At 52.2% G+C, this 23805-nt stretch overlaps 1 protein-coding gene across 1 annotated transcript in view; it reads right to left on the bottom strand.

The window, feature by feature from the left end:
* Positions 1-11623: 11623 nt before the first annotated feature.
* The window catches only part of EIF2B3 (eukaryotic translation initiation factor 2B subunit gamma), a 98526-nt gene continuing 86344 nt past the window's right edge, over positions 11624-23805 (bottom strand). The window contains exons 11-12 of the mRNA XM_065656805.1: positions 23357-23460; positions 11624-11809 (exon numbers count right to left, since the gene is read on the bottom strand). Of these exons, the coding sequence (XP_065512877.1) occupies positions 11757-11809; positions 23357-23460 (157 nt within the window). The 3' untranslated portion in view covers positions 11624-11756. The remainder of the gene's footprint in view (positions 11810-23356; positions 23461-23805) is intronic.

The following is a 23805-nucleotide window of genomic DNA, read 5'->3' on the forward strand; positions in this document are numbered from 1 at the left end:
GAAGGGAAACGGCTATTCAGCACTTCTGCTGCCTGATTGCTATTAACGGCTCCACCATTCCTCTTCCTCAGTCGATCCACACTACCACTGGGCAGCTGCTGCTTTTTACAAACTTAATTTTAAAAACCTAAGTTGTCTTCCTCTCCGGCACTGTTGGTTCCCCACATTCACCATCCACTTCCTATCTGTCACCATTGGTTTCCACCTGAGGTTCTTGCACTGGTACCCAGCAGACAGGGAAATGGCATCAATGTCAATGTCCTTGGAAAAGCCAATGGAGACCCCCTTGGTGTTTGTCGGGGCCTGGCGCTGAGCCGGATTTGCACCATCCTCAGGCACCGAGGGTTACCCTGGGACCCGAGCTCCCAGTGGCACAGGACCGGCTTCCCCAGCCCCATCCTGGCTGGCCTGCCTGGCTCTTGTGCCACATGAGCACCATGCAGGACTGGTCATGGCAGGATTATCCCTGGCACCCCCGCCTGCTCTGTGCCATGCACCCCTGTCCCACTGCCCACCCGCTGCCTCCGTGGCCCCCAGTGACCAGCTGCCCCTCCAGGACCCACACGGCCCCAGCAGCAGCTGGCACTGCCATGGCACCACAACGTGCACCCCAAGTGAGAGGGTGTGGGGCTCGGTGGGAGGGGGCCAGTTTGGGGATCCCAAACTCTGCAAGGGTGGGTGACAACCCCAGTGACAGGGTGGGATCCTGCCATGCCCATGGGGATCGAAAACCCAACTGCAAAACACCTGTGGGCAGGACAGGGCTCAGCCTGTCCTTGCCCTGACGCCACAGCAAAGAGCCCCAGACAGCTCTTGGTGCCGCAGCAGGTCTGCTCTGAGCTGGAGGCTTTGGGTCTCCCTGTAGGATCCTCGTTTCCCCCAGAGCCACCTGGGAGGGGACTTGGAGCCTCACAGGCCACCAGCCTTGGGGGAGCGGGATGGGGAGCAGGGGATCAGCTCATGCGCAGGGAAACTTTGCTTGCCGCTTCTTGCTGACCGGCTGTTTTATATCAAGGCGGGAGGGGGGATTTGCTGTTCTAGATGGTATTTTAATGGGCAGGCAGGCAGCTGGAGCCTGGGAGAAGCCTGCTTTACATTGTTTGGGGTTGTAACAAATAAATTCAATTAAAGGCAAATGGCTCCATGCAGCCCCCACCCTGTGCAGTGTCTCTGCGGCACCGGTGGCTGAGAGAGCTGTGGGTATGAGGCAGGGGGCTTTGCCCCCTCACCGGGGCCCACCCAGAGGTCCTGCCCACCCTCGTCCCCCGCCCCTGCCGCCGAGAGATGCTGGGGTGAGCCAGTGGGATGCAGTGGGAGCCAGGGAGGCTGGAGCACCGCACCCATCGAGTGCCTGGAGAGGGGATGGTGTGGCTGGGGAGCCCACCCTGTCCCCTGTCCCTGTACTGTACATCCCACCCCATCGAGTAAAGGGGATGGGAACATCCCCACGGGCAGGAGCCACGCCACAGCGGGCACTCCTCCGGGACAGGCAGCCTGGGACAAGGGCGTCAGCAGGCAGCGGCATCCTCTGGGCAAGCGGAGGCCGGGCAGGGGCTGGGGTGTGGAGCCAGGCTTTGCACGGCTGCAATGCAGCCCCAGAGCCCTGCGGCCAGCGGGGAAAGCAGAGGGGACTTGGCGGGGACATGCCAGAACCTCGGCACGCTGTAAACAGCCGCCGCCGCAGAAGCAACTCCTCTGCCGGGAGCCAGTACCGGGCGTTTGTTAGTTGGAAACCAGATGGTGCCTCTCCCAGGCGCCGGCACAGCCCGCCTGGCCGCAGCCCGAGCCAGGCACAGGCTCCCAGGGACCCCCGGGCTGTAGAGCACCCAGTGCTGGGACCCCAGAGGGGTGTCTGGAGAGATGGAGGTGCAGGGAGGGCCGCTGGATGGACGGGCGGTGTCAGGGTGCTCCCAGCCCCAGCCGTCACCGGGTGTGTCCCAAGGGATGCTGTGTCCTGAGAGATGATGTGTCCCAAGGAATGTGGAAAGGAGGCAGCATCCACCAGAGGGGATTACAGATGGTGTATTAACATCCCTTCAAACTCTTGCGTGTGCCACACTGTGTCTCAGTGTCCCTGCGCCTCCCCAGCAGCAGGAGGCTGAAAGTGAGGGGAGAGGCTGGTGCCCAAGTCAGAGGCCACCAGGTCCCCTGAAAAAGGGCTGAGATATCAGAGAAGGAATAAAGCCCTATCTCTGAGGACAGCAAAAGCCCCAGGGAGATAGCAGAAGCGTCCCTGCCACATCCTACCTGGGGTGATTCTCCATGGGACACGGCACAGGGGATGTGGCCAGTGAGCCCTCAGCCCAGAACTGCCAGCAGGACCTGGGGGTCTGGGCTCTTCCCCAGCCCCTGGCAGTCCTGGGGGCAGGTGCACCAAGGGGGCATGGATTGATCCATCCCAGCCCTGGGATTTTGGAGGGGCCGCAGCAAAGCAGACAAACAGACAGGGCTGGGGAGGGGCTGGGGGGGGAAGGACGGCATTCCTGGCAGCCGTGGGGGGGGGGTCCCGCGATGTTTACAGAGCTTAAAAACCGCCTAAGCCCCGCAAGGCCACGGCGCACAATAGCGTGTGGACGTGGTGACACCGGCCGTCCCCACACCACCTTGGAAGACAGAGGGCCCTGCCACCCACCGCCAGCACTGGGATTAATTATGATAATGTAGTTCTTTCCCCCTTTGTCACCCTAATGAATGGGCCCCTTTAGGATTTTAAGGCCTTTGTTTGGTGCCTCTTTACTGCAGTATTGTAGGATGGGGACTAGCAGGTGGCAGGTCCCCAAACAGCCCCTTTTGTCTCCTTTGGGGGCTGTTTTGTGGTGGGGTTGGGGAGAGGGGTTGCAAGGATGCAAGGAAGGGGGGGTCTGCAAGGGGGCTCCTGGGCAGAGCCACAGCACTCGCCCCATTGCTGCAGGGCCATGCCACCCCATGCCATGCATCATGGCATGGGGAGCCACTGTCCCCGGCCGTGCCCCAAGCCACCCACACCCTGGCCCACTCGGTGGGCAGATGCTGGGAGCCACTGTCTGAGCCTCTGCCTTGATCTTTTACTGCCTGGGCAAATCAATTACCCGGCAGAAAAGTCCTTAAATCCCACCATAAAACCCGTTTAGCAGCCGCTGTGGCGCTCACGGGGCCATGGGCAAACCTCGCCCGCTGCCAGCACGAAGCCAGGAGCAATTCGCTGCGGGGAGGGTGGGTAATCACTGCTGGGGACACTCAGGCTGCAGCCACAGCTGTGCAGCATCTCCCCACTCCCCAACCTCGGATGGGGGCTTCACGGGGGTCCTGGCTGTGCTCAGCCCCTCCAGAGATACCCATGAATCCCTACCACTCTGCACCAGCCCATCCCCATCCTCATCCCCTGGACATGGGAGCAGCTGGGATGTGCCAGCACTGGGGATGGCACTGGGGACCAGGCAGGGACAGATGAGGTGGCACAGAGGGGCAGCGAGCAGGGACGAGGCAGGACACAGAGGTACGTGGATGGCGATGTCCTGTGGCACATGGGTTTCTGTGCCCCATGGCAGAACCATTGGCCATGCTCAGAAACAAGCCCGGTGCCACCAGGGCGGTGATGAGGGAGCCTTGCTCCCTGCCATACAGCCACATAGGAGCACCTTTAATACCATGGGGACAATGCCAGCACAGGGACAACACCAGTGCAGGGCCAAGGGACCTGGAGATGGCCAACATCTCCCTGATTGCAGGTTGGGCTGGGAGATGCGTTCAGGATGCTCAGGAGCACCAGAGACACAGGATGGCTCTGCCTGGCGGCACCAGGGATCCCTCTGCCCCACGGTACCTTCCCCAGGGCACAGGAGACCCTGACAGCCCTGTCCTCCCAGGGTAGAGCAGCTGCACAGGGAGGGGGCAGATCCTGGCAGGGCAGTGCCGGGGGCTGCGAACCGGTGAGCAGTGGGGTGGTAAAACGGTGACAAGTAATTGGTGTCCCGGACAGTCCTTTCATGCCGACGCTGTTTTATGGGTGAGGAAATTGCTTGTGAGTCAGGAACACAGGAGACAAATTTAGGAAGTGCTCTCTGAATGTGCCGGGGTCAGGCGCCGAGGCCGAGCGCTTGAAACCTGGGTGGCCTCAGCGCTCGCCCTGCGCCCCCCCGGCTCCTCGGCATGGGAAAGCAGACCTTTTATCTTATCACTGCTCTTCCGCCGCCCCGGCCTCCCCTGCGCAGCCCCCTCCCGGCACAGCCGCTCGCGCCGCAGACACAATGCGTGGTGGCGGACAGCCCTGCACCCACCACCCTCCAGGAGCACCCGGCACGGGGGGCTGCTCCCACCCACCCACCTGCCAGGGGGCTCAGGGTCCCCCACATTGCCCCACATCCCCTCACCCCACCGTGCCTTGTTGTTCGGGCCCCCACCCAGGGACCAGCCCTGGCACAAGCTGCTGCGACCCCAAGGACGTGGCGATGGGGAAACACTGATCTGAAGGTGTCTGTAGGCTGTGGAGCGAGCCGTGCCCACAGCCGCTTCCCATCCCTGTCGGCGAAGGCGCCGGGGCAGGCAGACCCCTGTGCTGCAGCGTTGCACCCCACACCTCCCTCCCCACCCTGGCCTTCCCCATGTCCCTTCGCGCGACAGGGAGCAGGTTCTCCCTTTTGTTCGTTTGCTACGGTTTTAATTGAGAGGAAAGGCCACGGCCCCATTAAAGCGCGCCCGGATGCCGGCGATGGCTACCTTGAGCGCGCAGCCCCCTTCCCCGCCCGCCGCCGAGCGCGCCGCATCGGGCGGTTTGGATGTATTTTTCTTGATCGCTGGCCAAGCGCTCTCTCTCCTGCAAAGCAGCATGTTTCTCATTTTCTGTAGGTTTAACTCCAAATTAATTTGTAAGTGATCTAGGTTTCTCGTTCCCCCAAAGATACCTAATAGCGGGGGGGAGCTCCTGCCAACCGAAACGTCTCAGCGGGGTAAAGGAAAAGCAGGAAAAAGAAACCCAGGAACTGTGACCCCTGGTGGGTATTTAACAAGGTGTCAGGGCGAGGGATTTTCGGAGCCAGCTAAGTGGATGTGACACTGGCCCCGCGAGTCGGGACCAGCTGTGGGGATGTTCCTGCCATGGCGGTGGCTGCTGTTGCCGGGTCTCCTCCTGACCCAGCCCTTGGGGGGATCAGGGCTGGGGAGGGATGCTCAGCCCCTCGCTGCCTGCACTGGGGGGTGCTGTGAGCCCCGGGGTGCGAGGAAAGTGGGGCCAAGAGGAGATGCTTGGGGAGGGCGAGAGCCATCCCCAGCACAAGCCACCGGAGATGCCCTCGCTGGGCGACGGAGGGAGCGTATTCGTGCCTGGTGAGGGTCACCGAAGCACCGGCACCTGCAGGGAGGCAGGGGAGGCCCTGCGGGGTGGGGTCCCTGAGGCTGGTGTGTGGTGGGAGGGGGCCAGCGAGCCTGCCGGGCAGCCCTGCCGCATGGGCACAGTTTAATTGGGCAGGCGGCCGCTCGGCGGGGCCGGCTGCTGGCAGGCGGACACAAGCTCTTTTGTCTCCACTCTCGCTCCCGGCACCGGCTGGGGCTGGCAGGGCCCGGAGCGGTTCAGCCACCGAGGCCTGAGCTCGCCACCGGGGCAAGCAGCCAAACCACCCCGGCTCCTCGGGCTGTCACAGGCCCTCATTGCACGCGAGGAAGCACCCAGGTGGCTGGCAAGGATTCCCGGCTGATGAGGGGTTAGGAAAGTTGTGGCAATCCCCGGCAGAGAGCCCCGCAGCCCTCCCGGTGCCCCCTTCTTGCCAGTAGAGCCGGCGGGAGCAGGTGAGATCCCTGCCCTCCCCACTGGCTGGGGTTCCCGGGGACTGGCTGCACGGCTGGTGTCCCGCGGCAGCAGGGGTGTGAAAGCACCTGGGCTTTCGCTCTCCAAATCAAGATCTGCAAGGAGGGATCTGCGGCAAAAGCAGCTGCTGCTTTCGGGTCCCAGCTCTTCTTGCATCCCCCCATCCCTCAGCTCTGCTCGGATTCCCTCTGCAGAGCGGGTTCATCAGCCAGGGGGCTGCACATCTGCCCCCTTCCCTGGCACCCTCCGAGCATGGTGGCTCTCCAAGCCCTCGGAGGATGTCTGCGAGGGTGGACGTTGGCAGGTTTGGTGTCGGCTGGGGAAGCAGGGGCTGACTGACCCCCAGCACACGCATCCTCCCCCTGCCCAGTCTCCGGGGGGGGCGGCACAGTGAGGATCCCAGAAGCCTCTTCTCTCAGATCTCCCTCGCCACAAGCTGAACGGGGACTATGAAGATTGGAAAGGACGTCGTGGTGGGAGCAGGAGCCATTTCCAGGTGATGCAGGAGGTTGCCTGGCCACCACCCGGAGGGAACTGTCCTTCCCAGCAGAGCAGCCCCAGCTCCTCGCACGGGGAAAGCAGGGCTGGGACCATTGGGTGCACCGAAGCCAGCGGCGGATCAGCAGCAGCCACAAGCAGAGCGCGGCCAAATCCCTTCTTCCCAGCATCCAGCACCAACCACCCCCTTTGCAGAAAGGCCCAAGCAGGGGGAGACGCTGCTGTTGCTCAACGACCTCGCCAGGGCCCAGGTCTCAGTTCCTTCCCAGCGCTGGCTGCAAACGGTTGGGCAATGTAGCTGAGTGCTGCCAACCCAAAGAGCAGGCACTGTGACAGTGGCACAGCCTGGCCAGGTTTGGCTCCTGGAGTCTCCCAACCCATCATGGGGAATTCCCGATGTTCCTTGCCCAGGAGCATGGCTGGCTGCTTTGGGGAAATCCTGGTACTGGGGTGAAAGTCAGAGCGTAAAGGGGCTGTGGGACGTTTACTCATCGGCCATCTCAAACGTGCCCATCACGGCCACTGGTTGCTCCCCACCACCCCTTCCAGCTCTCCCAGTGCCAGCAGGCGGCTGCACCCTGGCCCCGGGCACAGGTGTCAGTACCAGGGACCAGGGTCCTGGGGGACAGCAGTTGGTCACCACCTTCCCTGCCTGGGGCAACCCGCCGCGGGGTTAAACTCCCCAGGGAAAGAAGGGAGGAAGATAGCAAAAACAATCACAAGAATTTGTTTTATGCTGCCTGGATCCTTCCCCGCACACAGCAGTGTTTTTGGACGGCCAATTTATAATCAGCAGTGTGGAATGTTGTAAATTAAATATTTTTAAACAACTTTGCTCTCTCTCTGGTTAAACATTTCAGAGATCGCTCTTTCTTGTCTGTCTCTTGCTGGGTGGTCCCTCCATTCGCCCGTACATCTTCCTCAAACACAATTAACCATTTAGATGTTGCACAAAGGAATAGCTTATGCATACAACACCAGTCGCTCGCTGCTCCGGCACTGGGGGAGGGAGGCAAATAAGAAGGCAGCTTCTTTTATTTTCTACTAAAAACAAAAACAAGAAAATCCCTTTTTCCTTCCCAAACTATCCCATTTTTCCTTGAATTGTAAAGGCACCAATCCAAGCTCATCAGCTGTCTTGGTGCTCAGTCCAACAATCCCCTCACGTCCCCCCTCTCCTGAAATTCAACATTAGCATTATAAAAGCCTTAAACATACAAGTTTATTTAGACTCAAGCTCTCCCAAGCTCTTGCTTTCCATATGTATATACACACACGTATTTTAACGTATATAAAATGTCTGTCTATAGGGCCTGGAAGGAAGTTCTCGTCTGCCGGCCCGTCTGGGAGGCACAGGCGCGGCTGTGGACCTTGGCTCCCGGGAGATGCAGTGAAAACCGACAGGATCCAGAAATCAGCTGCCCGGCTGAGAGCGAGCGAGCCTCTGTGGGATGGGCTGGCTGCTGCGAGGATGCTCGGGGGTTTGCTGAGTGCTGGACCCACGTCCATGGGGACACCTCCATGTCTCCAAATTAATCCTGTGGGTTGTCTGGTGAGAAAGGCCTTGTGCTCCCCTCGTGGCAGCAGGGGGCCTGGGATGGGGCACAGTGGACAACCTGTAATGCCAAAGGGCCCAGCCCCAGTTGCACACTGCAATCTTCAGTCCTTTAAAACAGGTGACCGAAGGCCACAGGAACGGCAGGAGGGTGGCAATGATGGCCACTGTGATGTCCTGGGACCTGTGGTAGCAGGGGAACAGGTGGCACCATGCACTATGCAATGTGCAGTTGTCCCACCATCGCTGCCAGTGCAGGCGATTCCTCTGCGACACCCACCTGGGGCTGGATCTGACACCACGGCAGGACCAGAGCAGCCACTGGCCTCACTGCAGATTTGGGGCAGTGTGGAGGCAGCAAAGCATCTCCTGAACACACCAGTGTTCCCCAGACCTGAAGGGTTTCATAAGGAAAATTCTGTTCTCTTGAGATGAGAAGGTCCCACCAGCAAAGTCCAAAGGATGGGCAGGGCATGGTGAAAACCACTCTTTCCAGGCAGTCAAAGGAAGGGAAGCAGGGTAGAGAAGCCAGCAAAGAAGTCAGTAAAAGCATCAGAGCTCTGCATGATAAACCTTGGAGACTGGAGGCAGTAAAAGACTGGTGAGTCCTCATGATGCCCAGCTCCAGGTGTTTGAGGAGAGGCCTGCTGCTAGGACTGCACACACTGCATCAGCTTGGTGGATGATCAGCCTGGCACTCCTCTCCCCTTCCTGCCCACAAGCCAGGAAACTGTCCCAAAAGCGAGATCAAAGCCTGGTGCAAAGAAGGTTTTGTGCTCCTTTGAACACCGCGGCGGTGGGAAGCCCACTGGCTGCTGCTCGCCTCCCCCTTGCGTGGCTCCACACCAAGGCTGCCAGGAAGATGGGAGCCATCCACTTCAGGTGGACTGCAGAAGGGACTAGATGAGCTGCTCCTCCCTGAAAGACCACAAGGGTCACCTACAAAAGCAAACACAACAGTTGAGGGAGGAGAGCTGCAGCTCTGGGTAACTGTAACTGCCCAACAAATGCATTTCCCAAATCTGTGTCTTCCAAATGAGCTTGGCTGCAAACATCTGGGGAAGCACCTCACCGTAGAGCTGCTGCAAGTGGTGCCCACCTCTCACAGAAGCCAGGGCAAGGGGGCAGAGCTTTGGGAGCCCCTGGAGTCTCAGGGCTCTTCAGGGCTCACTAACACACAAGGAAATAGCTAGAGCCTGTGCTCGACCGCTGCAGGCAGAGCAGCGGTGAAGGTGTCACTGTCACGGTGTCCTAGGGGTGCAGGGACCCATAGGAAGAAGCATGGGCCAGGTGTGTGCACACACGCTGCCGTTGGGCTCTGCACCCACCCAACCTGCTGCCCTGGTCACAGAAGAAGCCTTTTAGGAGCTGCTGGCGGGACACCGCTCAGTGCCACCCGGGGGTGCTTCTGGCTGGGGACCTCGCTGGGCACCATGGCAAGACTCGGCTCTACCGCGTGCAGGTGCAGCACGTGACGTGCCGCCGCAAGAACCTTCTTGCATCAACCCCAGCTGTGCATCTGCCAAGGAAGAGTTCAGGACAAGCCTGTCCAGGAAGCTGGGAAGCTCCATCTTTTCGGAGAAACGTTGCCTGTAAAGCACCGCCCTGGTGTGAACAGCACCATGACGGGCATGGGCTGTAACACTCAGCTGCCAGGGCGTGACAGCGCAGAGAAGTGGGGAGACTTACTTGCTGTCTGAGAAGTGACCTGTTCCTTAAAGCTGGTGAGCAGCCCGTACCTGTAACACCTTCCTGAAGGTCTGTACGACCTAGGGCCAAACAGTCACATCCAAAAGCACCTGGGAACAGAACTTCATTTCCTTGGTCGCCTCCCACGTTTTCTTGAAGACTGTAGTGTTTATCACTCGGTGTATGAAGTTGCCTGACTCAACCCATCATCTGCTCACCTGATGATGACAGTGGTGTGGAGACCAGGTGAGATGAGGAAGGGTTAACCTCTCAGTGCCCGCCTTGGGATTCCTGAAAGCCCTATTATCCCGAATTATTTTTCATAATTACTACCACACACGTAGACTACATCAAGAGTGAATCTTCACTTTGATAATTTGTGCTGTGGAATCTCACTTTGGGATCTACTTTTATCTCACACCAAACACCTGCAGGTCGTAAAAGGCAAAAAGGAAAAGAAAACGCCTCAAATCCCGGCCAGGTTTTCAAGTGTCAGAGAACACTAAATTAATGCTAAATTCTAACTGACACAGTAAAGAGCCCCCCACCTTCTTCTTAAATTAGCTAAACAAAAGAACTGAGACATTGACATATAATTAAGGAACAGAGAGGTAAAGTTGTAGCTGTTAAGTAAGGGGATGCAGACCTTTCAGAAGTTAAGATGTATCCTCAAAACAGAGATGGAGAAGGCTTTGTGTTTAAGCAAAAGGATCGGGAATCAAAGTCCCTGTGGACCTCTCAGCTTTGCCACAGCCTTCTGCTAAAATGCAAAGCCAGGTAATTATGCTCCATTCTGCTTCTGTTTCTCCACACCCAAAATGGATGCCTTGCTCCCTTGCCGCACACGGAGACAAGAACTCTCTTTAATTAACCTTTGTAAAGCCTCTGCGATCCTTGGATAAAAAAGGCTTCGTACCTTAGGAACATGTTTGCGCACATACGCGAGGAAAAACCTCCAGCACAAAGTGGGAGCTGAACTGCAGCGCGTTTCTTCTTCTGCAGCTTGTGAAGGGCCTTGAAGCCCATCCCTTACCTGTACTTTCCAATCTGGTCCTTTAGAGGAGGGATTTTGTTTATGAAATGCAGGGAATGTCTGGATTATAATCTCTCTCCTGGCAAATTAGCTAGGAAACAGTAATTTTTCCTCAGGTGCCCATGAAGCACACATTTAAAATTTATCACCTCAGTTAATGAAATATCATCCCAGCCAGTTGCTGTAAGCACCTCTGGATGTCACACTGCCAGGGGCTGATAAATGCCCCATTGAATCCTACTACATTCTAATAAACAGCTTTTAGGTAGGAACTTGTGTCCAATTTATAAACGTTAAAGAACAGCTTGTGTTTCAATCGCATCCAGGTGCTTTACAACCCTGGCACAACCCCTCACCACGAGGCTGTGTGTTTCACATTAGCGCACTCAACCCATCTCACAGATGTAGGTATCGTCATCCACAGGTCATCTAGATGTGGGGAGGGACCTCCTGTCTGGGATTAGGAACAGCAGCCTGACAAGTGAAAGAATCATCAAAATAAAGCAGAGAGTACCCACTGCTTACGCTCCACTCCCTCCACACCCGCTTCGTCCCTCCAGCCCTCTCACACACTTGCTCTTGGGCAGGATTTCAAAGTAATGGACCAAACTGGAAATGGGGACTAAACTCCTCAACTGCATTACAGAAGAGAAGGAGCGCAGCTTGAACGTTTCTGTGCTACGGGGCAGCACCACGAGAGAGACCGAGGAGGAGGCTGGCGAAGCTGCTGGGCTGCAGACAGCAGCCCACGTTACCGCTGTGTTTTGCTGCCCACCTGCTGCGATGGATGATGAGATGCACCAGCAGCATCCCAAGTGCTTTCTCCCAGGCTCGGGAATGGTGGCACAGGACTGCAGGGACGTGGTTTACATGGCAGGGAGGGCGGCTAAGTCATTCTTCGGAGTGGGCACAGTCTGTGTGGTCCCCGCTCTCCCTTCTGCTGGAAAAGTACAGTGCGTTCGTCGGGCGTGCAGGAACCGATATTACCCAGCACAAACCCGCGTGCATCCCAATGAGGGGGGAGGGGCTGACAGACACACCGCTCTGTAAATAATTCTTTATTAATACATAAATATAAAGCTGAACAGGAAAGGAGCAATCATGGGGTAAACCGTGCCAGTACTGTATGGATGATCTTGTGACGTTTGAACATCTGGTTCTGCTGCTGGCTTCCATAAACTCATCTTTAAAACCTACTTGGGTTATATCTCCATCAGCTGTTCAGTGCCCACAATGACTTCATTAACATGTTTGGCTGAAAAGAGAGAGGGAGGAAAAGAGGAGGAATTGAGTTTTGCAGCAGTGCTTCAGACCTTGCATTTTTCAAATCTGCAACTTTAAAACAAATGAGAAAAGCAGATTCTGGGGAACTCAAACACGCCTTTCTTTGGACTCCAGCGTCTCTCCGACAGCACGGCAAAAGCCTAAACAACTGACTAAACATTAGGAGGTTTCTCTAACGAGTTTTCACATGTATGTGTCACTACTAAACAAGAGAGGCCCGACGGAAGTCACAGCTGCTGCTGACAGGTGTACACCTAGGTCAGGCAAAGAACCACCGACATCCAACATGGAGATCTGGCATAAAATTAAAGATCAGTAATCCAACCCAGCCCTGAAGTGCTGGGTACCCTCAAACTGCACAGAGGTTGGGGAGGACAGGGGCTGTTCAGCATCTGGGGCCATCGCCAAGGCAGCATGAGATCCTCTCAGCAATCCCAACTCAACCCTGGAAGCTTAAAAAAGGGTGCTTTTTTTTTTTTTTTTTTTTTTTTAATTTAAACCTGACTTGTGCCTCCTGGATTGAGCTCTGGACAGAGCTTCTTCAAAAGTATCTACATAAAGTAAGGTCTCTGAGCACAGATATCATCTCTGAGGGTAACAGTGGACAGCTCTCCTTAGACTTCGATGGAGCAAATTTGTCGGAGGGACAACTTCTACAAGGTCACTCCTTTGACTGTTCCCAGGAGCTCTGCACAGGCCCAGTGGACACATTAACGGGCCAGTCCCTGCCCCAGCACGGTTAATGCACTGTACTGAAAGAGCCTTCCCTTTAAAATGCAAAAGCAGCTTGTCAGGGAAGGACTGCAAATAAAGGATCTAAAGCCAAAATAATAAAAACACGCAACTGAAAGCCCAGTGCCTAAAAACCCCAAGCATGTGGCCTCAGCGCGTGACAGGCCTTTGAGCGCTGGTGTGCTCAAAGTGGGTGTCCTCTGGGTAGCGCGGGGGGAGGCGGTGAATCTAAATTGCTCTCTGGGAGCTGGACACATATTCAGGTGGGGCTCAGGTGGTTTGAGCCATGCCCCGAGGCTTTCTGCACATCAGGAATAACAATGGGCTCTGGAGCCCGGGGATAAAGCGTGGAGGCCTGGGAGGTGCTGGGGGCTGATGGAAGCACCTCACACAGCAGCGGGGTGGATAGCCAAGGATGATGGAGATAATCAGTTATGTTTTATTTACCCACCTAAAACTCCTCCCCTCAGGGGAGGGGATTTTGCAAGACTGTGGCAAAACAAGACTGTGGCAAAACAACGAACATGCCACCTTTGGCTAACTGAAGAAATTCCTGGCAATCTCCAAACTGGCCAGGCTAACAGGATGCTTCTCTTGGTTTAAAATTCAAGACATTACCTTTGCACCATGCAAACCATTGATCCAGAAAAGGTTTGATCAAAAACTGCTCTATAAATGTCAAGGAGCTTTGGACTGCAGCAAGATAATTTCCCACTACAACCCCAACTCCGCAATCATATGGATCCTGCCGTCTCCTCAGTCTGGGTGACAGAGTTGGGTTACCTACACGACCGCCTTTCAGAGACCCTTTGTGAAAACAAAAATAAGGCGATCAAGGAGCTGCGTCTCACCTTCAGCATCAGTTCAAGCCATTTAGTTCTTTGCTCAGGGTATTTAGTGGCAACTGATAATTAATCCTGAAGCCTCATGCTAACATCTTTGAGCTTGGAATGTGAAGCCCAATCTCAAGCACTTTGGGCAGGATAAGCAGAGGTGGATGCAGTGCTCAGGAAAATGAGGGACCGACTGTACCAGTGCCAGGTGTAAGCATGATGTAGGTAGCACCACACAACCTCTCCAGCACAGCCCTGCCAATAGCCCCAAGTCCAGCCTTCAGCACCTCTCTCCTCCCGTCCTGGACCCCACACAGCTTTGCCAAGGTACCTCAAATCCAACCCGCAGCACTTCTTGCTATAACATTCCTCACCCCCAACAACTTTCCCAATATATCTCAAACAGGCCCTGTAGCAACTCCTGTGACTCCATTCCTGAACCTCCTCCAAGCAGACTACCTATCAGGTTGATTTCTGTGATGTGAATAAGACCCTGGCTACCATCCAGTGAGAGTAATTACGTTATGCCTCTGCAGATTAAACATGCCTTCATCTAGGCTTATAAAGAGCCATGTCAATTTATGGTTCTATATATAGGTTATCTGTAGCAATACTTTTTAATAGGGAACTTCTTGCTTCATTTCAGACAGCATCCTGCGCTGTCCTAAACATGCAGAGCTGGGATAGGTCCTGTCACATACTTTGTTGCAGAGGTGGTACCAACTATTTGTATTTTGCACCAACATGCTTGTAGCTGCCTTATGATATCTTGCATTTTACACCTGATGAGTTCAAAATGTTTTTTTGAGAGTGGGCAAGTAAGAGCATTTCCATTTTTCAACTGGGGAAACTGAGGCGGCAGTGAGTTCAGGGAGTTTAAGCAGCCAAAGCCACATGGGAAATCAGAGCATGCATCCTCTCATTTCCCATCCCTCTGCCTGTTTCGCCTCCTTCTTGATCCGTGTGGCCCAGATTCTCTGAAGCAGTCACACACAACCTGACCCATATGTCACAGCTACTTCAGAGACTCACATGAAATCACCAAACTCATTTCTCCGTGTACAGGCTAAAAGAAAACACATGAATGTGCCTGCCTCAAATCTGCGAGAAAGTTTTTAAGCGATAAAGGGAATGGTTTTGCTAGAAACAAAGCCCGATTCCGCACCCCGAGGGGATGCGATAGGCTGATAAGGATTCACCCCAGTTCCCTCTTCCCTTCCCAAAGCCCTCTTTGCGGAGGGAATTCAGACTCCACTGTGTGTGCCCGAGCGCCGAGCTGCGGATAGCGTCTCATTATCAGCCGTGGCTGCCAGTTGCCAGTGGCTCTGGCTGGTACCAGCAAGCTCAGTTCATGCAGAAACTCTGCCTGAAACTGGGTGAGGAAGAAGTACCTCACATGCTTAACTGTTCAGCTCCCTTCTCGTCCCCAGCTCCCCATTAGGGATTTCTTACCAGCCTGCCTTTTATCTGACACTGGCAGGGTTACAGATGCATTCAGCCCACAGAGAAAGAGGGATCAGAGAAAGGACTTTCAGAAAGTCTTAAGACTTGGACTCTGCAACCTTAAATCATGTTCAACTAGATCTTCTCAGATTGGGAGCATCTGGTGCTAAGCAAATCCAGAGCTGATCAACACATTCAAACCTCCTGATTAGCACTTTGCTTCAACTTGCTGACGCAGCCCAGCCTGAAGTCAGCCTGGGTGCTTGAACCGCGTGTCCACGGAGATTTTACTGAGTATAAATCAAAAACCTGTCACTTTTTATATATGCATTCCTGCTTTGGAAGACATTTGTTTACACATACTGTACACTAGCCCCTTAAAAACATACACACAAGGCAAGAAGAGCTAGAGAGCGAGCTGGGGAGCAGAGCAGCTTTTGGTGCTTGGCTAAAAACAAATTGTAATGCAAATAAACAGAGGGGAGGAAATGACTGGGCAGCCCAGCGCAAACCCCACCAGCAGCCGGGGACCCAGCGCTCCCCAGCCTTCCTGGCAGGTTCCTGCCAAGCTGCTCACAGAAAGGGGATGCCGGAGCATTCCTTTAAAAGCCATGTGAAAGCATCTCCTTGTTGTTTGCTCAATTAGCCCCAGACAGATTGCTGCTGCTGCTGCTGGTGGCAACGCTGGGTTGTAAAGGAGGAGGGGAAGGAGGGGAAAGGGAGGGGAAAAAAAAAAAAAAGAGAGGGAAAAAAAAAAGGTTAGGGCCTAGGCCCAGGACCACCACGAAGTTCCAGCCCTCAGGGGCTCCAGAAAACGTTCAGTTTACTCACTCAATTACATACACTGTTTTATAAACCCTTTAAAATAAAATAGAAAACAGTCCCTGGCACAGAATTACTGCTCTATTATACAGCAGTGATGAAAGCCACTGCTGTGTATTTGCTCTCTTTAAAGCAAGAGATAGTTTAACTTAAAAAACTAGGCAGGGGGGAGGGGTGGCTGCAGAAACGCATGCACGAAAACACGCTGTGGGTGGTTCCTACCACATTCACCCAGGACAGAAAGGATCAGAGAGAGGGAGAGAAGAGCAACTTGTCTCTGCAGTGATGGTTGGCCCTGGAAAAGCAGCTAGGTTGTGGGGGAGAGGAACTAAAGGGGCTTTAGGGGATGGGAAGCAGCTGAAGCCTGACTTTGGGAGGCTGGAGGGTGTTTTAAATTACATGTAGAGATAAGGGAAGCAGGTGATGTGGGCTGATTTGTTTGTGTTTACAGAGCAGTGGGGCTTTCCAGCCAAGGCCTGCTCTCTCCCCAGCCAGGCTTTACTTACTGGAGATCAGGGGTGACCACGCTGTGGCCCCAAAGGCCAGGCGCGTCTCACAGACTTGTCCCAAGCACCACATCGTCCCTGCTGTGCAGCCATCAGCTGAGCCCAAGGCTGTCCAGGAGCGATGGTCACCATGAGCAGGGTGCCCCTGCCCAGGGCTGGGATGTGCAGCTCACCCCAGGGGTGAACAGGGCTGATGATGGCTTCAGGCAGATCAGCTCCAGCCTGCACCTGGGGTCTCCAGCCCATGGAACAGGCGGGCAGCAGAGATCTCACTCCTGCCTCACACCCATTCCCAGCAACTGCCAGTACCCAGTGCTGGTGCTCAGCTGAGGCTCTTCTCATAGTTCAAACAGTATTAAACCCTTTGCCCTCAAACCTGCCTGGGGAATAGACACATTTTGGGAGAGTAAAGGTAAAGGCAACACTGAATTCAGTGCCTGAAGAGAGATGAATTTACTGTACTTTAGAGCAGATGGATGAGAGGAGTGAAGGAACTGGAAAGAAAGCTGTATGGGAAAGTGATCAGTCAGGGTCGTAGAAGAAACGTTAGTCAAGGGAAAAGGGGACAAAGAGCTAGGGATGTGCCCAAGATAGCAAGTTCCTTGGGGAGGAGGACACACCTGGAGCCCTGGTGTTGGGGCAGAGTCCCAGCAAAGTGTCTGAGAAAGGACTGGCTTGTACCAATCGATGTGCTCCCATGGGGTATCAACACCTCTCAGCAAATGCAAGCAGGGATCTCAGAAAAGTCAGTCTGAAAGACTCTGTCCACGTCTCCTGCTAAGATGGCAGAGATGCCCTATCTGCCTGGACAATGCTGCCCGCTGTGCTGGATGCAAGCAGAGGTACCTTTCCTTTCTCAGCATTCATTGGGGTGTTCTTCCTGGCTCTTTCATGTGGCTGAGCTCTAGCAGAGCACAAGTGGTTATTTTCTCTGCGTGGAGCATGTAAAAATATTTCCACAAGGTTACGAACTGCTGCCTTATGGGGCTGTCTTCACAATCCACACGCTGTGCGTGTGGCAGCTCATTTAACCCACTCATGCAGGAAGCCTGAACCTCCTCGGCCGGCAACGACTGTGAGCAAGTGTGACAGTCCCCAGCGGCAGAGGGGAGGACAAAGTGTCACTGGATAGATATTCAAGGGAAGTTTTATGCCATTGCTAAGGCAATAACTTATAAATCTTTTTTATACAACTTTGAAAAGAGGCTTACTAGGATCAGTTAGAAATGTAGTCACTGCATAGTCACTGAAACAAAAATGACAACTATTTAAGAGATGCCTGTTTTAACTGCCAACTAATATCTATGTCAGGGACACTCAGTAGTTAAAACTACTTCAGGGAACAAATCATATGGACCTCTCGGTTTTGCTATGAATTTACATCATTCCTACATCATCTCCAGCTCATCTTGCACCCCAGCGCACAATATACATGTGCACACTGTTTAGTCTGTGTCTGTTCTTCGTGAGCTTTCATAACTCCCATCTGCACCGCAGCATGCTTTCTGATCCCGACCTTGTGTCGTGCTAAGTGTTTTCAGTTCCTGAAGACTTCACCAGGAGGTACTCAGCATCTTGCAAGAGCAGATGCTCGCCCCTACTTGCATGCAGTGAGAGCATCAGAAAGTCCCTCAGTTCCTTCCTATCCCTATCCTGCTAAACCCTGGCTGGGGCAAAGTGTCCTCACAAGCAGTCACCCATTCATATGAGGTTTCATGAACTCTACCTGCCTTCAGAAGATGGCATTAGAGAAAAATGCACTCTTTGGCCCTCATTAAAATAAAACAATCTTACTCTGTTTCATTGAGAAGTCCTAGGACTCCAAGCTTGGAACAGGACTTGGAAAATGATCGGAAACGGGAGCCAGTCTTTACTGGATATGTGCCTTTTTCTGTTCTTGTGAGAAACCACATAGTTTTGGCTATGTGATAAGCCTCTGGAAAAAAAAAATCTTAGTTTGCACATGTTCTCAGGAGGGCAGCTACAAGCTCCAGAGACTCTGTCTGCAGTGAGCACTCCCGACCATGGCAGCGCAGGAGGAAGGCAGGGCTTCCCCCACACCCTATCAGCACAGAACGAGCCTGCCCAGGCACGAGAGCCGTGCAGAAAGAGATGCAGTCTGACTCAAAGCAGTCAGGGGGCAAGTGCCAGACAGGACATGGAGCATGGGACTGTTAGCCAAAAGGGCTGGAAATAGCAGCTACGGTCAGACCAGAAGAGGAGTCAGGTGGGTGTCTGGGAATAACCAAGGAAGAGAGAAAGACAAGAATCTCCATGGGAGAAAGATTAGAAGAAAAAGCAGAGAGAAGGCTAGGAATGGGATGAGTCTGGTCCTAGGACAAAGCCACAGCAGGAGCTGTGAAGCAGGAGTCAGGATCAGGTAGGACACAGGTGATGTAGTTGGGTCCCAATGGCTGCTGGTGGGAGCAGGAGCAGTAAAGCCGACAGTAACTACAGCCTTCTCCTCCCAGCACCAGGAGTGGATCTCAGGCTGCTGACACCCATGAGCATCCGTGAAACCTCCTGGCAAAGAGTTTCTCTTGCCTCATTGCAGATCCGGCTCCCCTTAAGGAAGATGACCCACTGCTATCAGTTCCCATCAGCTGAAGCAGCAGAAAGCTGTACAATGGAGTTCAAGTGTCTGACACTGCTAATGATCCATGCAAGGGCCAACATCATCCCACATAATAAAATCGGTGGTTTTGTTGTTGGTGGTGTGCTTTTGGTTTTTTTTTTTAGTTTTTTTTTTTAATTTTTTTTAGTGGACTGAACCTTCTCTCCCAAAATTTACAAAGAAAATGCTAAGGCTAACTTGTCAAGTCTGTAATAGCTATGAAATGCCACATGTAACATACAACTTCAGCACTTAAGCTGGCCAGTCCAAATGAATGGGCACACGATTGGAATCCCCTTGTCTCTCAGATCTCTGTAATACAGGAGGAAAAACCAACTACGTTCATACTGAGGAGGCAAAAATGAGGTTGTTAATGGTTGTGAAGCATTAAGATGACAAATGTTGCAGAAAAGCCATAGAAAGGAAGGATCTTGTCTCTTGTGTAGTGTACAGTAATTAAAGTTTCAGACACAAACTGAAAAAATACAGGAAAATGAGGAAAATGGAAAACCTCTGCATTCAGCAAGCACTACTTATTCTGGGTGTTGACTGTGTCAGGGCACCAAGGAAAATAAAAATCTATGGTGGCATAAAAACTGCACAGGAACAAGCACAGTGAAGTTTTAGTCTGCAGCCTGGTCACAGAGGTAATGCTGCTACTAAGCATGTACCAGGACACCAAGCTAAGATTACATCAGCATCATGAATGCTGGCATTTTTTCCTTTCCTGAACATGTTGCTTTATGGCAACAACACTGCTCGAATGCACTCTTTGGGTATGCAATGATTCAAGCTGTCCCCAACAACACTGGCTCCATAACTCCCAATGCACATAAAACATCTCTGCCCCAACGAGTTTTACATCAATTTTGCTAGTTTTCCTATGTGTGTCTTTACCATCTCTGTTCTCGGTGTTGCTCTGAAGAAAGGTTAGGCCACCTTACTGTATATGCCTCTTCCTAGCTAACCTATACCAGATGTAAAACGTACTCCCTGCTGAATCTGGGCTGGAGAGTCTTTTGGGAAATGCACTCACTGACTCTAGGGCTCATCTCACTCCTCAACTGGCCCATCACCAGCACGCCCTTTCCTGACTCCTACTTCAATGAGCGCATGCTGCTTTTGAGCTCCTCTTTAAGAACAGGTTCATCAAAAAGGCTGGAGCATGATCCTAATAACTGTCTTTGAAACAGTGACAGAATGCTCTGTGCAATTAAGTTCTTTCAGAACTGCTGCCTGCCATTTCCTATCCCCTTAATAATGGCACCAACATGTTTTTCAAACTACTACCTGTGTGAGGTAGCTTTCACAAAGCCCATCTGTTAATTCTCTGCTAGCAAATTCCTTAAATTAAAGTATCAAAGAGGAAGGAAAGTGGATGCTTCCTAAGCATGGTAATAAAAGCAGTAGGAAGAGAACAGTATGGCTCTCAGGAGGCATAGCTTGCAAATCCAGAAATTTAATAAAACTCCACACCTTGACTTTAACAGAGGCACTTAAAAGTTCCATCTCTGGCGGGTGTTGTGACAGTGCTGAAGTCAACATTGGACTGGGACGTCATTGCTGACAGTCACCTGTCCCCTCCTGTGCCTCTAACTTTCTTTTCAGTTTGAAACTACTAGGCTGCATCTGATCTACCCCAGTAACCAGTGTTGGAGTGTTCCCTCTATTTAGGTGTCCAGAGCTTTGCCAAACCCATTATTAAGCGATGAGGGCTCCTGCCGTGTCCCCAGGGAGATTATCCCACAGCCTACCAGACCACATTGTTAGGAAAACGTTCCAGATAGCCAACCTAAATTGTGTTTAATTCAATCCCATTACTCCCAGCTGTACCATTTGGACCACCCTAAATATGCCCATATTCTTCCACAGAAGGAAAAGGATGAGAGCTGGTTTGAGTTACGTGTGCCTGTCATTTGTGGTAGCTGTTCTGCTGCCATCCTCTTTGCATGGGACTGGAGTTCATTTTATGAAAGGAGGTCAGTGCACCACCAGCTCAAAGAGCTCTTGTACCCAGAACTGCTGGGGCAGCGTGGCCAGGACTCACCTGGCAGAGCAGGGAGCAACAGCCAGTTCTGCACCAAAGTCAACTGTGGGATTTCTGTGAGGCTGTGTAGGATGATGCAGGGATATTTCTACCTTTGATGAATCCTGGCTGATGCTTTGGAATAAGCGACTGCTGTATTTTTTTTTTACGTTTCTGGGAAGGTGTACGCAGCTTTGCTGAGGAGGTTTCTAACATGTAACTCGCAGACTAGGGTCAACAGCCAGCTGCTACCGCTTACGTCTGCTGAAGTGTGATCAGCTTGCAACAAAAGGTGGCTCCAACCCAAGAGAACTAGTTTTTTTTCTTTTTCTAACCTGGCCATGGAGGCTTGAGTTGGAAGAAGGAAAAGTAACCAAACAGAACAACACAGCCAAAGTCTTGATGAAAGGGGGAATATGGAAACAGACTTACAGGGCCACACCAAAAGCTTGGCACAAGATACAGGAAGTCTTGGGCAGGGGAAAGGAAGTCATGGCATGCTTTCACAGCGAGAAAGAGAGGGCCCAGTTTACTGTGGGACCAGCCAAGGTCAGAAGAGACATGCTGGGCTGGAAAGACTCTGCAGTTCAGGAAACAAGTCATGAACTTCACAGACAGATCCCAGACCACCGAGGAGAACCTGACCCCCAGCCCAAAGAAATTCCAGAATGGTTAGGAAACTGAGGCAGGGAAATGAACTGAGGCTTTATTATTTTTTCTTGCTCAGCATAATGGTGTATTCATAATCTACCTGAACGTGTCTCTGCTAACGTCAATCTTACGTTTCTGAACAGTTTAACGAGAGGGCCCATAGACTCATTAAGAAGTGGCTTTAAGCTTCAGAGAGGTGAGCAGTAGACTCTACAAGAACAGGCAAATGAACCACAGGTTACAGCTCCATTACTCTCCCTGCAAATACACAGACAGAGCCTGAAAAATATTCAGACACGGATGACAAGGACAATCAAGAAGAAAGGATAGTTTATATACTAGAATCAACCAGACTGGGATCCGCACCCTGGAAGAGACTATTGAAGCAGATGTGAGGTCAATGGATGATATTTCTGTTTGATATAATCTACTAAAGAAATCAAACAGATTCCTATTTCCTAAAATATTTGCTAAATCTACACCAAATCTCCCCATAGTTCATGCTGCAGGTTAACCACCAAATGTGACCTGATCCAGCTCTCCTAGTGATTCATAGAGACAAGTAGATGTGGCACTTAGGGACATGGTGGACTTGGCAGTGTTAGGTTTACAGTTGGACTTGATGATCTTAAAGGTCTTTTCTAACTTAAATGATTCTATGATTTTATGCTCAGGGGAGGACACAGATGGAACATCATGAATAGTGCAAATCTTCAGTGATAGGGGGACAATGAACCCCACAAGGGCTGCTGATTCAGACTGATGTGATGGGCAAAGCCATGACTAGGCAGACTCTGGTACTCAGGGACCAAGACCACAGTGCACAGAACACTCACTGGGTGTTTCCTACAGCATCTGAGACTTGAAACTGCAAGATCAATACTTTGTTTTGACAGGTCTTTTTTACTTTTAGTTTCAGTTTAAAGGAAAAGTTGTCAGGTGTGTAGCTGACAATAGCTTACGCTATACTATGGTAAATGCAAACCCTGCTCTGTGTCAGGACACTTACAATTTGGAATCCACCCATAACGACAAAGTGAGCAAACAAATCCTGATGTGATTAAATAACCTCACATGGAGCCTGCAAAGGAACTCACTTTTGTCCGCAGTCCACACCCTAGAGCAGGGATCTGCCAAAGCCCAACCATAAATATTCATTAAAAAGCCCTCTGCTTGGGGTGCAGTCACTGAAACAGCCGTTTCCTGCCCATTATCTCTTCGGGCAGGAAATCACCAGTTCCACTCAGGCGGTCACCCCTGAGCCCTCCCCACGCACCCTTGCACTGGATGGCTTTCCTCTGCCCAAATGAGAGCCATGTAGCTGTAACCTCTCTGAAGCCCCAAAATGTCATTTCATAGCAGTAAAGCAGATCTGAATGTAGCTGCCTCGGTATGTAGTACCAAGCACAGCAGCTCCCAGTATGATACTTCACCTCGAGCTTTTGCTGGGAGCGAGGTGAACGGGAGCACGCTGGCACTGCGCGTTGGTAGCATCTACAAAGACAAGGATGTCTGTCTGATCAATATTTGACTGCATCGCCCCTGACACTGACAAAGATTACTAGTCAAAATAACAGCTCCTTCTGCTGAGGACAACTTCAGGCTGATCTGATTGTGGTCTCTGGGAAGACTGTCTCAGCACCCAATCTTGTTCTTTATAACAACAATAACAACAGAGCTTTTCTGCCAACTTCAGAGGAGCAAGTCCCTGAACTAGTCTTATGCCAAGAAGCTGTACTTTCCATGAAAAACAGATCCTAATATTCTAGGATACCATGCTGTAGAACTGCTACTGTTTACAAGCACTTTATGAAGAAGCAGGAGTAAAATCTCAAGCAGGAAATTCTAAAAATGATTACAAACACACTGCAAATACAGCTCCTCTACTTACCTTTGGTTTCCAGCCTCTGATCGCTTCCAATCAAGCAGTCTTTGATATCTGCGCCTTTCTCTATCACGGCATTATGACAAATAACACTGCCCTGAAGACAGCACCTACAACATAAAGCAAGAAAATAATTTAAAATGACAGGTAGGAAACAAAGGTATCCACTGAAATATCTAATGAGCATGTGACATGATCCTGTAGGTAGGTTCAGTTCTGCTCTTTTCTCAAAAACTCCACTGTTCTTCTCCAGCTCCTCACAGCCTGTTGCTGGAAAAACTGAAATGCCAGCTGTCAGAATGGGTTCGCAAAAAGTTTTCCAGTTTTACCTCCGGTTAGAACAGCTTTCCTCTACATTTGCTTAACAGAATAAATACTACCAGAGGATTTCATTGACAGGACATTTGCCTGGGACCTGGATCAAGTCTCGTATTTTCCACAGACAGTCTGGGTAA

Source organism: Caloenas nicobarica, chromosome Z (genome assembly GCF_036013445.1).
Source record: "Caloenas nicobarica isolate bCalNic1 chromosome Z, bCalNic1.hap1, whole genome shotgun sequence".
NCBI lineage: Eukaryota > Metazoa > Chordata > Aves > Columbiformes > Columbidae > Caloenas > Caloenas nicobarica.